Source organism: Cetorhinus maximus, chromosome 10 (assembly GCF_964194155.1).
Source record: "Cetorhinus maximus chromosome 10, sCetMax3.hap1.1, whole genome shotgun sequence".
Lineage (NCBI taxonomy): Eukaryota > Metazoa > Chordata > Chondrichthyes > Lamniformes > Cetorhinidae > Cetorhinus > Cetorhinus maximus.
This window is the reverse complement of record NC_135888.1, coordinates 10878992-10897150: the sequence shown is the minus strand read 5'-3', so window position 1 is coordinate 10897150 and position 18159 is coordinate 10878992. Positions and strand designations below refer to the sequence as shown.

The 18159-nt window shown below is 45.8% G+C and overlaps 1 protein-coding gene across 6 annotated transcripts in view; it reads left to right on the top strand.

Moving 5' to 3' along the window:
• The window catches only part of garnl3 (GTPase activating Rap/RanGAP domain like 3), a 421640-nt gene that overhangs the window by 127721 nt on the left and 275760 nt on the right, over positions 1-18159 (top strand). For all 6 annotated transcript variants that reach the window (XM_078549946.1, XM_078549944.1, XM_078549945.1 and 3 more), the window contains exon 3: positions 17505-17579. In XM_078549946.1, coding sequence (XP_078406072.1) covers positions 17505-17579 — 75 coding nt within the window. The remainder of the gene's footprint in view (positions 1-17504; positions 17580-18159) is intronic.

The following is an 18159-nucleotide window of genomic DNA, read 5'->3' as shown; positions in this document are numbered from 1 at the left end:
AGATGGTAGACAGGCTTTGGGGAGTCAGGAAGTGAGTTACTCTCCAAAGAATTCCCAGCCTCTGACCTGCTCTTGTAGCCACAATATTTATATGGCTGGTTCCAGTTCAGTTTCTGGTCAATGGTAACACCCAGGATATCGATAGTGGGGGCTTTAGCGATGGAAATGCCATTGAGTGTCAAGGGGTGATGGTTAGATTCTATCTTGTTGTAGATGGTCATTGCGTGGCACTTCTGAGATGCAAATGTAACTTGCCACTTATCAGCCCAAGCCTGGATGTTGTCTTGGTCTTGTTGCATATGGACATGGACTGCTTCAGTGTCTGAGGAGCCACGAAGTGTGCTGAACAACTCTGAAGCAACTCTGTGGGAAGAAACGTGTTGAGTTGAAGGATAAAGGAAAAAGTCCATGGTCAGAGTATTGTGCTCGTCGGGCGGGTGTGCACCTGACGGCAATTAACAGGCCTATTAAGGCCATTAGAGATCTAATGGTTGATGGGCAGGTGAAAAAGCCAAGTGGCCTTTGGATTTTTTGCGAAACCCCATCCACAGGCAGGATGAGGTTTTGATTACTAATTTGTAACATGTCCCTGCTCATGTGACAGAGTCATCTGGTAGATTACTCCTCCGTGTTGAACACCACTTGGAGGAAGCATTGAGGGTGGCAAGGGCACAGAATGTACTCTGGGTGGGGGACTTCAATGTCCATCACCAAGAGTGGCTTGGTAGCACCACCACAGACTGAGCTGGCCGAGTCCTAAGGGACATAACTTCTAGATTGTGTCTGCGGCATATGGGTGAGGGAACCACCAAGAGGGAAAAACATACTTGACCTCATACTCACCAACCTGCCTGCCGCAGATGCATCTGTTCATGGCAGTATCAGTAGGAGTGACCACTGCACAGTCCTTGTGGAGAAGTCCTGTCCTCACATTTTGGATACCCTCCATCGTGTTGTGTGGCACTACCACCGTGCTAAATGGGATAGATTTCAAACAGATCTAGCAATTTAAGACTGGGCATCATGATGTGCTGTTGGCCATGAGCAGCAGAATTGTACTCAACCACAATCTGTAACCTCCTGGTCGGCATATCCCCCACTCTGCCATTACCACCAAGCCAGGGGATCAATCTTGGTTCAATGAAGAGTTCACAGGAGGGCATGCCACAGCACTAGGCATACTTAAAAACGAGGTGTCAACCTGGTGAAGCTACAGCACAGGACTACTTGCACGCCAAACAGCATAATCAGCAAGTGATAGACAGAGCTAAGCAATTCCAAAACCAATGGATCTGATCTAAGCTCCATCACATCCAGTCATGAATGGTGGTGGACAATTAAACAACTCACTGGAGGAGGAGGCTCCACAAATATCCCCATCTTCAATGATGGAGGAGCCCAGCATATCAGTGCAAAAGATAAGGCTGAAGCATTCACAACAATCTTCAGGAAGAAGTGCCGAGTGGATGATCCATCTCGGCCTCCTTCAGAGTCCCCAGCATCACAGATGCCAGTCTTCGTCCAATTCAATTCACTCCACGTGACATCAAGAAATGGTTGAAGGCACTGGGTATCGCAAAGGCTATGCACCCTGACAATATTCCAGCAATAGTACTGAAGACTTGTGCTCCAGAACTTGCCGTGCCCCTAGCCAAGCTGTTCCAGAATGCAATATGGAAAGTTGTCCAGGTATGTCCTGCACACAAAAAGCAGGACAAATCCAACCTGGCCAATTATCTCCCCATCAGTCTAATCTTGATCATCAGTAAAGTGATGGAAGGGATTATCAACAGTGCTATCAAGCAGCACTTGCTTAGCAATTACCTGCTCACTGATGCTCAGTTTGGGTTCCTCCAGGTCACTCAGCTCCTAACCTCATTACAGCCTTGGTTCAAACATGGACAAAAGAGCTGAACTCCAGAGGTGAGGTGACAGTGACAGCCCTTGACATCAAGGCAACATTTGACCGAGTGTGGCATCAAGGAGCCCTAGCAAAACTGGAGTCAATGAGAATCAGGGGAAAACTCTCCGCTGGTTGGAGTCATACCTAGCACAAAGGAAGATGGTTGTGGTTATTCAAGGTCAATCATGTCACTTCTAGGACATCAGTGCAGGAGTTCCTAAAGGTAGTGCCCTAGGCCCAACCATCTTCAACTGCTTCATCAATGACCTTCCTTCCATAATAAGGTCAGAGGTGGAGATGTTCGCTGATGATTGCACAATGTTCAGCACCATTCATGACTCTGCAGACACTGAAACAGTCCATGTCCATATGCAACAGGACCTGGACAATATCCAGGCTTGGGCTGACAAGTTCCTTCACTGTCACTGGGTTAAAATTTTGCAACTCCCTCCCTAACAGCACTGTGGGAAAACCCACACCACAGGGACTGCAGCGGTTCAAGAAGGCAACTCAACACCGCCTTCTCAAGGGCAATTAGGAATGGGCAATAATTGCTGGCCTAGCCAGTGACGCCCACATCCTGTAAATGAGTTAAAAAAAATGCAAGTGACATAATCTATGTTTGCTGGGCAAAACGCTGTGATCAATTTTTCAGTGGAAAGGAGACATTAGGTAAAATTTTTAGCTTGGCGTGTGGGCGCGTGCCCGACCCGCTCGAGGATAAAATGACACGTGTTGATGTCGGGCGAGCATCCTGATGTCAACACGCAGTCACGTGATATTTCATTCAGCGGGTGCGTGCCAGAGTTGGCAGTGTGCCCACCGACAATTGAAAGGCCTGTCAAGGCCATTAAATTTCAATTAAGCTGAATTTTTTGCTTCCAGCCTTGATCGCAGCTTCCCGATCGTCCCTGCCGAGCCCGTCCGACATGGGTGAAATTCTGCCCATTATCTGGAGAGGGTACAGACTTTTTACAACTCTGCAGTCTTACCAAGAGTCTAGTGAGTCTTCGTGCAACTGACGTGATCATTGTTATTGGCCAGTCCCAAGCTGTGATACGGCACCTCTTGGACATGCTAACGCAGTGATTCCTTGGGAATTGCTAGGGAAGTTTGAACTTCCATTGGGCAATTCGCCTACTCCCAGGGACACTCTGAAAAAGTCTCCAATGCTGAGTTAGAGTCGGAGACTTCAGACAGTTCTGACTTACTTACTTGAATAGTTACCCAGGACATGTTAAACAGAAAAGTCCGAATCTAGCTCCTGGGTAACAATACAATTGACCACCTGTCCCCAAACCCCCGACTACACACTCCCCAATTCTAATTAAGTCTAATTCTGGCCACTACACTTTAAAAGGATGTCATGGCCTTGGAGAGGATGTGTTGGAGATTTTCTAGAATGGTACCAAAGATGAGGGTCTGCAGTTACGTGAAGAGACTGGAGAAGCTGGGATTGCCCTCCTTAAAGCAGAGAAAGTGAAGGGGAGATTTAACAGAGGCATTCAAATTATGAAAGGATTTTTAAAAATATTCACTGATAGGATGTAGGCGTTGCTGGCTGGGCCAGCATTTATTGCCCATTCCTAATAGCCCATGAGAAGGTGATGGTGAGCTGCCTTCTTGAACCGCTGCAGTCCATGTAGACTTTTTTTTTAGTGATTTAGTGAACTGAGTGGCCTGCTAAGCCATTTCAGAGGGCATTTAAGAGTCAACCATATTGCTGTGGATCTGGAGTCAGGCCAAACCAGGTGAGGACAGCAGATTTCCTTCTCTGAAGATGGGTTTTTACAACAATCAACAATGGTTTTGTAGCCATCATTAGACTTTTAATTCCAGATTTTTATTGAATTCAAATTTCACCATCTGCCATGGTGGGATTTGAACCTGGGTCCCCAGAGCATTACCCTGGGTCTCTGGATTATTAGTCCAGTGGTGGAGTAGAGAGGGAGAAACTGTTTCCACTGGCAAGAAGGTTGGTAACCAAAGGACACAGATTTAAGTTAATGCATAAGAAATAAGTGGGGGGAAGATGAGAATATATTTTATGCCACGAGTTGTTATGATCTGGAATACGCTACCTGAAAGGGTGGTGGAATTACATTTTAACAGATTGGATGACTCTTTGAAACACTTGGCATAGACAAGGTGGTATGAATTGTTTCCGGTGCTGAAACATTCAATCAGGGTTCCACATGTCCACGCCAGTGCATTAATGAACAGGGAAGGGTATCCATCCAGTCCACAAATGAACAGGTGGTTTTAGACTGTGGAAATTGGACTCTGCACTTTAATGCCCCGTATGGTCCATTGTGATGCTTTTGTTCTGCAGCAGTCCACAGCATCAGTGTTCTTTGATGGAACCAAGAGAATGAATGGGTGGACCAAGTCCTCGTGTTGGTTCACAATTGGCTGGTCCCTCATCTGTCCTGTTCTAGCCAGGAAGTATTGACCTGGAGCTGTCATGGGAACAATATCACCACAGGAACTGCAGAGGTTCAAGAAAGTCAACTCTACCATCTTCTCAGTGCAACCAGGGATAAGCAATAGATGCAACCTTGCCATCGTCATTCATCTCCTGAGAATATATAAAAAACCTCACAAGTAATAAAGGTAGGAGCAAAAACATGGTTTGCTCCATTAATGCAGTTATTAGGGAATTTGAAAGGAGCTTCACACTCTGGTGTTAGTCCAGTGGGAGCTCAACTGAAAATGCCAAAGCTAATTTTGTCAGGGGCTTTGAGAAGTGACTCATTTCCATCTGTCCGGTTGGGATGCAAAACCAGATCCCAGAGGTGAATGGGCAGTGTTCTATTTTACTTATAAAAGAAACTGTCACTCAGTAGCAATCAGTAGAAAAACACTTAGCATCTCAACTGATTCCTTTGTGAACAACTGTGCAGGTCCCCATAAAGAGTCACCTTTATTATCAGGGCAGAATATTGCTATTCTAAAGCAGTACTTAACATGTCAAGGGATATACAGGATTGGATAAAGAGAAAAAGGGTGGCTTATGGCAGATACTGAGGGCTCAAAACAGCGGAAGCCCTAGAGGAGCATAGAATGTGTATGGGGGAACTTAAAAAGGAAATTAGGAGAGCAAAAAGAGGGCATGGAAAAACATTGGCAGGTAAAATAAAAGAAAATCCAAAGTTATTTTACAAGTACATTAAGAGTAAGAGGATAGCTAGGGAAAGAGTAGAGCCCATTAAGGACCATAGTGGTAATTTGTGTGTGGAGCCGGAAGACGTAGGTAAGGTTCTAAATGAATACTTTGTGTTGGTGTTCACAAGTGAGAGGGACAACGTGGGTATGGAAATCAGGCAGAAGGACTGTGATATAATTAAAGAAATTAGCATAGAAAGGGAGGAAGTTCTAAGTGGTCTGGCAGGCTTAAAAGTAGATGAATCTCCAGGCCTGGATGAAATGTATCCCAGGCTGTTGAGTGACGCAAGGAAGGAGATAGCAGGGGTGCTGGCAATAATTTTTAACATCTCTCTGGTCACAGGAGAGGTGCCAGAGGGCTGGAGGACAGCCAATGTGGTGCCGTTATTCAAGAAGGGAGGAAGGGATAAACCAGGGAACTACAGGCCTGTCAGTCTAACCTCAGTGGTGGGGAAACTATTGGAAGCAATTCTGAGGGACAAAATTTATTTACACTTGGAGAGGCAGGGATTAATAAAGGACAGTCATCATGGTTTTGTTAAGGGGAGGTCATGTCTGACCAATTTGATTGAATTTTTTGAAGAGATGACCAGGTGTATAGATGAGGGCAATGCATTTTATGTAGTCTACTTGGACTTCAGCAAGGCTTTTGATAAGGTCCTGCATGGGAGGCTGATAACGAAGGTAAGAACCCATGGGATCCAAGGCATTTTGGCAAATTGGATCCAGAATTGGCAGAGTGGCAGGAAGTAGAGGATGATGGTCAAAGGGTGTTTTTGTGACTGGATGCCTGTGTCCATTGGGGTTCCACAGGGATCGGTGTTGGGCCCCTTGCTGTTTGTGGTATATTTAAACGACTTAGACTTGAATGTAGGAGGGTTGATCAGTAAGTTTGCAGATGACACGAAAATTGGTGGGGTGGTAAATCGTGAGGAGGATAGCCTTAGATTACAGGAGGATATAGACGGGCTGGTCAGATGGGCTGATCAGTGGCAAATGGAATTTAATCCGGATAATTGTAAGGTGATGCATTGGGGCAGGACAAACAAGGCCCGGGAATACACGATGAATGGTAGGACCCTGGGAAGTACCAAGGATCAGAGGGACCTTGGTGTGCATGTCCACCGGTCCCTTAAGGTAGCGGGACAAGTAGATAAGGTGGTTAAGAAGGCATATGGGATACTTGTCTTTATTAGCCGAGGCATAGAATATAAGAGCAGGGAGGTTATGCTGGAACTGTATAAAACGCTGGTTAGGCCACAGCTAGAGTATTGCGTACAGTTCTGGAATCCGCATTATAGGATTGATGTGATTGCACTTGAGAGAGTGCAGCGGAGATTTACCAGGATGTTGCCTGGGCTGGAGAGTTTTAGTTCTGAGGGAAGATTGGATAGACTGGGGTTATTTTCCCTGGAGCAGAGGAGATTGAGGGGGGACATGATTGAGGTGTATAAAATCATGAGGGGCATAGATAGGGTAAACAGAAAGGAACTTTTCCCCTTGGTGGAGGGATCAGTAACCAGGAGGCATAGATTTAAGGCAAGGGGCAGGAGGTTTAGAGGGGATGTGAGGAAGAATTTTTTCACCCAGAGAGTGGTGGGGATCTGGAACTCACTGCCTGAAAGGGTGGTAGAGGCAGGAACCCTCATAACATTTAAGAAGTATTCGGATGTGCACTTGCGATGCCATGGCATACAAGGCTATGGGCCTAGTGCTGGAAAATGGGATTAGAATAGTTAGGTACTTGTTTGACCGGCGCAGACCCGATGGGCCGAAGGGCCTTTTTCTGTGCTGTAGACCTCTATGATTCTATGTTGTATCGTTATTATCCTTTAAGATTTCTTAATATAATGATATTTTGGATGCATTAAACATTTGGCAATCTTGAAGGGTAGTGGTAATGTCACTGGGCTAGTAATCTAGAGACCCAGGCTAATGCTCTGAATGCAAGGGTTCCAAACACGCCATGGCAGCTGGTGGAATTTGAATTTAATGAATAAGATCTGCAATTGAAAGCTCGTCTCAGTAATGGTGACCACAAAACGATCATTGATTTTTGTAAAAACCCATCTGGTTCACTAATATCCTTTTAAGGACATCCTTACTTGGTCTGGCCTACATGTGACTCCAGATCCAGAGTAATGTGGTTGACTCTTAACATCCCAAGGCCTAGCAAGCCGCTCAATTCAAAAATAATTAGGAATGGGCAACAAATGTGGGCTTTGCTAGTGATGCCCACATGACCCATGAAAGAATAAAAAAAACTCTCCACGAGGATGACTTCTGAGTATTGTACAGTCCAATGGACTGAAATGCATACGGTCAGAGCATATTATACTTAAACACCTGAACAGAAAATAAACCAGTACAGCATTTTCATTCTTACACTTTCTCAACTGTGATACTTCCACTCTAATAACACTTTCAGTGTGTAATGAAGCAAGGTTTTTAAGTTTCAAGGCTACATTGCTGCAAGACAATTGCTCTACGTGTTCTTGGGCAGGATTTTTCGCTGAGTGGGTGGGCGCGCGCCCGACCCGCTCGAGCATAAAGTGACGTGCGATGACGTCGGTAGAGCGCCCCGACGTTATCAGGCACTCGTGCGATATTTCGCCCGGTGGGTGCGTGTGGGAGCTGGAGCCACATCCGCCATTAATTAACAAGCCAGTTAAGGCCTTTGACAACCCAATTGATGACAATTTAACATTGCCCGTGTGATTTTTCGCTCATCGCATGGGCAAAATAGGCAGGTGGACAGGCCACAATCTGCAAAACCTCATCCACGGGCGGGATAAGAAGGGTCAGCAACATTGTCAATGTGAGTAGTGAGGAGTTTTGGAGATAACTTGTTGCTGGTGGCTTATTGGGACCAGCCAGCTTACTCTCTGATCAGGGCTTCATTCTCAGCATTTCCAGGCTTCATTTCTGGACTCATTGGTGTCTTCCAGGCCCCTGAGGATTCGGACTGTGTGGACCCTTCCATGTATCAGGCAGCTTTCTCTTACCGTGGTAATGGGATTGTGGTCTCCGCTGGAGGCACCTCCTTCGAGGAGGAGGAGAGGGGCAGAAGAGAGAGGAGGCTAGGTGTCCCAATGCAGCTTCCCAGGGGAGGGACCTGTGGGAGGAGAGGAGCAGGCACAAGGGGCCAGGAGGAAGTCCAAGGCGGAAGGGGCCGCAGAAGACACCACTATCCTGCAGGCAGGGTTTACAGGCAGCGATGCAGCTACCTCAAAATGTCTGAGATGCAATGCCTAATGAGGCTCCGTCTCTCAAGGGAGACCTCCATTTGCCGGATGATCGGGCCTGAGATCAGCTCCGACTGTGTGGGTGGACACCCCATGCCAGTGACTCTGAAGGCTACAGTGGCCCCCAACTTCTATGCCTCCGGCTCTTTCCAGAGGTCATGGGGGATCTGTGCGGAGTCTCCCAATCAGCTGTCCATAGTTGTGTCAAGCTGGTGACAGAAGCTCTGTTCAGGTGGGTGTTGACTTTCCTTCATTTCCGTATGGATGAGGCCAGCCAGGCTGAGCGAGCCAGAGGCTTTGCAGCGATTGCTGGGTTCCCCCATGTCCAGGGTGCAATCGACTGCACACATGTGGCCATCAAGGCGCCAGCGGGTCAGCCGGGTGCCTTAGTCAACAGGAAGGAATTCCACTCCATGAATGTGCAGATAGTGTGTGACCACAGGATGCAGATTCTGCAAGTCTGTGCAAGGTACCCTGGCAGCTCCCATGATGCTTACATCCTCAGACACTCCCAGGTGCCGGGACTCTTCAGTCCTCCTGCCCGACTGGATGGCTTCAAGGGCTATCCCTTGAAAAGGTGGCTCATGACGCCTCTCCACCGTCCAAGAACAGAAGCGGAGCAACGGTACAATAGGAGCCATGGCTCCACAAGGGCGGTGGTAGAGAGAACCATAGGTCTTCTCAAGGTGCGATTCCGATGCCGTGACTGTTCAGGGGCCGCACTACAATACCCCCCAGAGCGGGTGTCACTGATTGTGGTTGCATGCTGCGCTCTCCACTATCTGGCACTGGCAAAGGGGGACCCACTGGAGGAAGAGGATCTTAACGCAGCTGCACAGGCCACAGAGGATGAATCCAGTAGTGAGTCAGAACAGGAGCATGGTGAGGAGAATGCTGAGGGTGTGGAGGCAGACCTCGGTAACTTTCAGGGAGGCAGGGACACCAGGGGTGCCTTGATCCAACGCTCCTTCAGCTAGGCTGCCAAATAAGAACTACCACCTCATGCCAGGGCTGCCGCCTCCATAGTAGATCGCAGAAATAACCCTTTCCTTGACCCCCAAAATACACTCAGTTCCTGTGCAATAAAGGTTCGAGCCACCCAGGGTCTACCCTGTACCTACAAAATAAATGAAGCATACTCAGGCCAATAACACAAAAGCAAATTTAATTTTATGTTGGAACTCACATAGTCTTGAACAGAAAAAAAACCAGTGTTGGTAGTCACACCATTAAAAAAAGAAAAACAAAATGGAGGAACAAAAGATAACCTGTGACCAGTCCCTCTTGTACTTAAGGTGCTTTAAACTTAAGTTTATGGGTGCTACGTCTAGGTGCTTCCCCCCTCGCTGGCACGGCTTTGCTGACTGTGCTGTCTTGTTGGCCTTGATGAAGCTGACGGTCGTCCTCTGGCCAGTGGAGCCTGTGCTGGTCCCGCCTGGGAGGGAGCGGCCAGTGCCACATTGACATCTCCAGGTCATCACAGCCTCATCAGATGCCATGGTCACCGGCAGAGGGGTGGAGGAGCTGCTACCGTTATCCAGAGCACCCTGAGAGGAGCCCGCAGAGACGACAAGCAGCCCGTGTGTCAACCTGAGGTCGCTGTGGACCTCCCTGCTCGCCATTGATGGACGGACACCTAGTTGGGATACTGGGTGCCCCATCCATCTCATACACGGACACTGACCAGTTGAGGTCAGTGCCTATGTGAGGGTTTGCAGGAAGCCCTGATTCTTTTCCTGGAGCAGTCTCTCCATGAGAGTTGCCACTTTCTCCGTGGAGGAGGCATTGTACTTGGCTATGAGGGTCAACGCAGTGTTCACACTCCGCAGGGACTCCTCCACAACAGAGAACATGGCATGCATACCATCTTGGATCTCTGCCAGATCCTTCCGCATCCAGCATCTGCTGCCTAATGGATGACTCCAGAGGCCCATCATCAACCTTCGACTGAGCATCGTCCTGGTCGCCAGCAGTCCTCCGACTGTCGGCGCCCTGGGCACTCTCTGCCTCTGTCTTCAGCTCAAGCGAATATGAAGTGCCCTCACCAATGTGCACCGAGATACTAGATCCCGAAGTAATGCCCACTGAGGTGCTGGTATCTGCGCTGGTGCCTGCTTCAGAGAGTGGGTGTGACGCAGTTGCTTGGGGAGCATGGTGGTCCTCCGGTGTCAGGGGTGGCCCTTCAGGATCCGGAGAGCATACGCCTGCTGGTGAACCTAAAAGGGAGAAGAAGGACATGTCATTAAAGTCATCACACTGTCACTGTGCATGCCAGACACCCTGGTGAGACAGTAGGGATCTGCATCATGGTGCCCTCATCTTTCAATGAGCAATGGGGACTCCAGGTTCGAGGCTCACATCAGTGAAGAGACTGCACTAGTATGGTTGCACAAGCCGAAATTCTCACCTCAGTGCACTGCACTCTTACCTTCATCTGACACCCCAGCCTCGGCCGCTTGACCGAGGTGCATGGTGCTTCTCGAGCTCCAAGGCCTCCTGCTCATAGCGGGAGAGGATGAGCGGGTGTGGGGGTCCTCTGCCAGTCCATGACCTCTCAATATTCTTATGGGATGTCTTCTCCTGAAAGGACAGAGGAGCATTGATTAGTCCACTCTGTACCTGCAGCACCATTGCAGCCTGGCCAACCCCAGCTGAGGAGCGCCTTGCAAGGCAGATCCGAGTTTTGGCCCTCGAGCGGCAAGGCACTCAGTAAAGCAGCTAGAGCTCAGCCCCATGGCTAGCACCGATGTGATTGACAGTTGGCACTCATACGGTAACACCACTGAGCTCCACTGGGGGATGGCCAGCCCAAAATAATTGAACACACTACCCCATGCCAACATGATACTCACCCTTCCTGAGCGCAGCAGGTCATTGAAGCGCTTCCAGCACTGCACTCAAGTGTGCCACGCCACGTCGTGGCTACTCACCCAGGTTGCCACCTCCCCCCGTGCCCTCTTGGTGAGGTGCGGTGGCCTCTTCCTCCCATCTCTGGCAGCCACCTCCTCCAGGAGGGCAGCGATGCATTCGTTGGAAAAACAGGGAGCTGAGTGCCCCCCCTGACCTACCCTCCTGCCTGGCGTTTGCTGACACACTGCACTCCATCCATGCAACGGCAGACAGACGTCCTTCCCTGGCAGCCTTTCTGGGGCTGCCTGGGCTGTTTTTAAACCGGCCACTGGCCAGTTTAAAAACCGGCCATTGGAACCAGCGGCCGACAGGCCTCTGCCCCCGCTCGGTCCTTCCCAACCAGTGACGAGCCGTGTTTCACGCTGGGCGGGTCTTAATTGGCCCGGCAGCCTGAAATCGTGGTCGGACCCCGATTGCGGGCGGTGGTCAGATTTCCGACCACCCTCGCCAAGCCGCCTGGTGAGGGCAAAATTATGCCCCTTATTATTTTCAGTCAAAATGCCATTTCGTTTGGGGAGGGAAATTCATGGTAACAGGGATGCAAAATTTGCACAATAGAAAGTGGGAGGGGTGGGGAGGAGAGAAGGCAGTGCGGTGTGGTACGTGATGTCAGGAAAAGTCTGATTGGATATATTTTTTAAATTGAATTTCTAGCCTAGAGCTTAGTGCAACAAATGAACCCTGCACCAGACTCCTGTCAAGCCATATCCGTTCTGACCAACTAGAGCGACAACTCCATTGGATATCCTGCTGGGCCACTCTGCTGGGACCATCCTACTGGGGTAACCCTGCTGGGACCATTCTGCTGGTACCACCCTACTGGGGCAATCCTGTTGGGGCCACCCTGCTGATCAATTACAAATAAGACATTTTTGTTTAAATCATTGTTAGGAACTGGTTTGACATAAATTCATAGGGTGATGACAGCACGGGAGGAGGTCCTATAGCCCATCATTGCCAGTGCCAGCTTTTTGAAAGTGCTATACAATTAGTCCCACTCCATTCCCTATCCCCGTGGCACTGTAAATATTTCTCCTTCAAGTATGTATCCAGTTCCCTTTTGAAATTTGTTATTGTATCTGCTTCTACCACCCTTTTAGACAGAAGACTCCAGATCTAAACAAATTGCAGTGCCAAAATAAAGTCTCCTCACCTCTCCTTTAGTTCTTCTACCATTTACCTTAAATCTGTGTCCTCTGGTAACTGACCTTTCTGCCACTGGAATTTAAGGTTTCATTCTTATGTATGCACTGTTCTTCTCTGTACGTAGTCAAAGCTAGAGGCTGAATTACTTAATGGGTTAATGTGGAATAGTGATAGTTCAATGTTTGATTTAGCACAGAGTTCTCAGCATTGGACTCACTTCCAAGCTACAGAAGCACCAACGTCGAACCTGATCAGTTCCCAGTTTCCTTATAACATCTGACAATGCTAGTTAGGAACCGTTATCACTGAGGATGTTCATAACATCAGTATATTTGTATAACAGATCATCTCGATAATTGACTTAGTTAGAAACATTGATGAGCAAGCTTCTTGTTGCATATACTCACAGAGGGTCATGTTTAAAGGAGCAGTAAAACATGCCTGGGAGTGCTGGTTGGCAGCTTTAACACTATTCTGAGATTCCACTTGGTTGAAAAGAACTTTGTTGATCCAAAACACCTTCGGTCTGTCCGCGAGCATGACCCAGACCTCCCTGTCGCTTGCCATTTCAACACTCCACCCTGCTCTCATGCCCACGTGTCCATCCTTGGCCTGCTGCATTGTTCCAGTGAAGCTCAAAGCAAACTGGAGGAACAGCACCTCATCTTCCGACTAGGCACTTTACAGCCTTCCGGACTGAATATTGAGTTCAACAATTTTAGATCATGAACTCTCTCCTCCATCCCCACCCCCTTTCTGATCCCTTTTTTTTTCTCCAATGATTTATACAGATTTTTCTTTTCCCACCTATTTCCATTAATTTTAAATGTATTTCCATCCATTGTTACCACCTTCAACACCTCTTTGTCCTTTTGTCTGTGACATCTTTTGGTTATCTCCACCTATCACTGGCCCTCTATCCAGCTATACCTGTCCCACCACCACCACCCCCCCCCTTAAACCAGCTTATATTTCACCTCTTTTCTATTTTTACTTAGTTCTGTTGAAGAGTCATGTGGACTCGAAACGTTAACTGTGTTCCTCTCCACAGATGCTGCCAGACCTGCTGAGTTTTTCCAGGTATTTTTGTTTTTGTTTTGGATTTCCAGCATCCGCAGTTTTTTGCTTTTATCTTTGTTGATCCAGTGTTCTCTTATTATATTAATTGCTTTGCAATGCAGAGTAAGAGCTTTTTAAGGACCTGTTAGTGTCCCAAAGTTTAGGAAGCCGATGGCATTATTGATCCATGAGATAGGATCCAACAGCACATCTATACCTTTATCTCATGAATCTATAATGCTGTCTTTCACAGGAAGTGGGTGTTGCTGGCTTGGCAAATATTTGTTGCCCCATCTCTAATTAAGGGTGGTGGTGTGCTGCCTTCATGAACTGCTGGTCTAGTGGTAGGTTCTCCCACAGTCCTGTTAGGAAGAGAGTTTCAGGGTTTTGACCCAGTGACAGTAAAGAAATGGAGATATTGTTCCAAGTCAGGATGGTATGTGGCTTGGAGGAGAACTCCCAGGTGGTGGTGTTCCCATGCATCTGCTGCCCATGTCCTTCTAGGGTGGTATAGGCCATGGGTTTGGAAGGTGCTGTCAAAGGAGCCTTGGTGAGTTGCTGCAGTGCATCTTGTAGATTGTAACAAGATGCTCTTTCTCGCGCTTGTGCTCCCTCTCCTGCCTTTGTTTTTCTCTATCTACCATCCTTCTCTGAACGTATTGTGTCAACAAAGCTGTTGCTTATGAGTTTCTACCAAACCATCAACCGTAATGGTGAAGTGGTGGGGGAAAGCTGCTCGGTTATTGAAGCACCATTGGAATCCTCCCTCCCCTCAGAGACCAGCACACAGCACTAAATGGGAACCAAAAAACAACTGCTGTGCGGGATTGGTCCTGCCGTTAGGTTTAATTTTTATGAGGACACATCCTCAACAAGGAACTTTACCCACCACCTATGAAAGTTGAGGGTATTGTTACTGAGATTTTCCAATGTGCACTGGGTGGCTGGTAAGATTCCTCACTCTCAGCACTTGAAAGGCTTCTAGACACAAATTAGTTGTAATTTTAGTTTTGCAATGATTTAGCATGCCATTTGTATTTATAGTTGTTACAGTTGTAGTTTCATTGTGGTTTAGCACTAGTTATGGTTGTAGTTTAGCTAGACTTAGCATAATATTTGTAATCCTGTTTAGTTTAGGTGTGGGTAAGTTATGGTTTGGCAGAAAACTCAATCATATTTAGTTATAGTTGTAGTTTTATTAGCACTAGTTAGAGTTGTAGTTTTGTTATAGTTTAGCAGTGCTTATGGCTGTCGTTTCGTAATGGTTTAGTACTGGTTATGGTGGTAGTTTTATACTTCTGGTCATGGTTTGCCTATGAGCAGGATTTTCCGGCCCCGCCCGCCACCAGGGTCATCTGGTCCCACCAAAAGTCAAAGGACTTTTGGCTGGGCCGCCGAGTCTCTTGCGGCAGGTCCGCCATGATGGAGCCGGAAAATCCTGGCCGATGATTGCTGCCTCTGCACCGTTTCTTGAACAGTAGAACTTTTCCCCTAAGCTGTTACTAACAATGCTCACCATCCATTGTCCTTGGATGTGTAAGAGAAGTGTTAGTTGAGATATTGCCTAATTTTCCATCCCTTCCTCAGTAATCGTGGAGAAGGATCCTAATCCCTTCCTAGGCCACCCAGCTCCCTGGTCAGGAAAATGCTTTGCTAACAGGCTGTTGAAAAGGGGCACATTTCAGGACTTTTCAAACTCCACGTTCTTCAAATGTTTAATTGTATTTGGTGGGTGATTAGGGTAATTATAGCGTGTGTTAACTGCTGATAACTTAACTCGCTTGAAGCTACAATTAACGTAGCTGCAAAAGTAGCTGAATGAAAATAAGCATCTTTGCCTTCGCCTGCACAGTCTGTAGATCAAAATCATGAAACGTAAATCTCTTTTACATGGCTTATTAAAATTCTGCACCTTTCAGAAGATTTCCACATAAGTTTTGTTCAGCTTTAGCTTTATAGGTAAGTGGTAGATGCTTCTTGGACTGTTACTAGGAGCAGCTTGATGTTTGTGGTGTTAACACCATTTCAGATGCTGGTATATGGCAGCTGCATCTAACATTCTGTCGGTGAATTGTGTGGATGAAAGTTGGGATGAATTTTACTGTTTAAGACTAATGATTGATGAGGTGAAGAATAGCCTACAGACTGAGAAGGGTTAATTTAAAAGATATATATATATCTATATATCCACACACACACACACACACACATATAAGGACTTGTGAATTAATGGGAACTACTGAAAATTACACAAAACAGTCAGTTGTCCTCCAGTGTGTATCAGAACAAGTAGAAAGTGGAGTGACAGATTACATATAACAGGCGAGTGAAAGCAGAGGTTGGAAGAATCATATCAATTTGCGTGACAAATAAATTGAGAACAAATATGATGAAGAGATAGCATAAAACATTTTTAAAGGAAGTTATATTTTTATATATATAATATATTATATATATATTTTATATATATATATATGTGTGTGTATATATATGAATAAATTATATATATTTAAGAGACACTTACTGAAACTATGATGTTATTGAGTTAGGAGGTGTGTGCTTGTAAACTTGTTCACGCTGTGAACTTTAGACTAAGTAAAGATTGGCTCCAGTACTATCCTTCACAAACAGGCTTTCCAGGATAGAACAGAATGAACTTATATCTATATAACGCCTTTCACAACCTTAGAATGAAGTGCATCAAAACCAATGAAAGATAGGCAATGTAGCAATGAATGAAAACACAGCAGCCAATTTGCATACAACAAGGCCACACAAAAAGCAGTGAGATAAATGACCAAAGTGTTTTTGGTGATGTTGGTTGAGGGATAACTGTTGGTTGGGACACCAGGAGAATTTCCTGCTCCTCACCGAGTAGTGCCATTTGAAGTACATGACTGAAGATTGAACAGATTGCAGCAATGCACAGCCTTTATTGTACATTAAATATATTTTGTGGTTAAAAAGTGAAAGCCATTGAGAACCTGGAAGAAATAATATTTTTCCCAACTTTAATTAATACGTACACATCTTTCTGCTTGATCAATGTTAAAAGTGTCTGTGTGTATGTACAAGTGTGTATGTATGTTTGAGTGTGTGCATGCATGCATGGGTGTGTTCTAGGTTTGGAAAGTGATTTAGGTCTGAAAAGGTAGTTTAATTAATTTTGCAGGTACTGTATATTTCTACACACCAAGGATCACCCGTATGCACAAAATGACCCAGATAGCATTGCACCTCCACTACAAATAAGAAATTTGATCCAGATATTTTTTCACTTTTATAATTTGTCCTCAGCCCCAACTGTGTGCTTCTGTTCTCCTGAGTTGTCTGAGTGTGTTATCAACCATTCACTTCTAACCCACACATGCTGATATTACCTCAGTCATTCTGATTCATACAGCACTTAGATGATTTAGTTGTTTTGATGTTACAGAAATGTATCTGTCATTAAATTAATCCTATGAAAGAACAATTGAGGCAGTGGTTTATTTCAATAGGCAGTGGGAACTTGGAGTAGGTGACCTTTCTCTTCATTGTTACATTTTTTTTAATGCTCTGTCCTATGTGCCCACAGGATTCCACAAGGGCTTTGTGGGAGGGCTGCTTCTAAATATTATGATTGCTGTGCCAATGCTTCACTAAATGTCTTTTTTCTAAAAGAAAATATAAAGCCTTTGAAATAAAACAAGTGTAGCTCCTGCAATGTAACTCAAAATTCCTGAACACTTAGCCTGAAGGGAATTGGACTTTTTTATGTTGCAACTGACTTAATGTAGACAATTTTAGGAGAGCAAAGTCAGCCATAAAATGAGAATACAATATAACCATTGTATAGAATTAGACAGAATTTATAGCACCGAAACAGGACATTCGGCCAACTGGTCTATGCGAGTATTTATGATCCTCTACCCACATGAGTTTTTTTTGAGTAATGAAGGGAGTTGATGAATTAGAAATGAAATGTTACATTGCGTGGGACAGTTTTTTAAATCTTTTGAAGTATGAGTTTCTAATTTTTTCAAAAATCTGCAGCAACCATTAAAATTAAGTATTTTTTCCCCCCCTATTTGCAGCTTATTTCCAGTGATGCAGATGGAGCCATACAGAGAGCGGGAAGATTCCGGGTGGAAAATGGATCAAGTGACGAGGTAAGGAGTAATACTGGTCACATTCCCCCATCAGTACTTCTTGGGGTAATAGTTTGACTTGGATTATTATTATTATTATGCGAAGATGGATCTAGCTAGCAGCTGGTTTCTGTGCTTCCAGGGTAGTGCAGGGACCATACCTTGTATTGCTGTGTTGAAAATCTAATAGTTTGGAATCAATTATTGAAAATACTAAAGTCACAAAATGTGAACATCACAATCTTTTCTTAGAGCAGGGACACCAATACAAAATAGATATTGGTTTATAAAGAAAAGAAAGGTATCCATTTATATCGGGCTTTTCACAACTACCAGACATCTCAAAGCGCTTTAAAGCCAATGAAGTACTTTTTGAAGTGTAGTCACTGTTGTAATGTAGGAAACATAGCAGCTAATTTGTGCAGAGCAACTCCACAAACAGCAATGTGATAATGACCAGATAATCTGTTTTTGTGATGTTGATCGAGGGGTAAATAATGGGCAAGACACAGGAGATAACTCCCCTGCTCCTCTTCGAAATAGTGCCATGGGATCTATTACATCCTGAGAGGCAGATGGGGCCTCAGTTTAATATCTCATA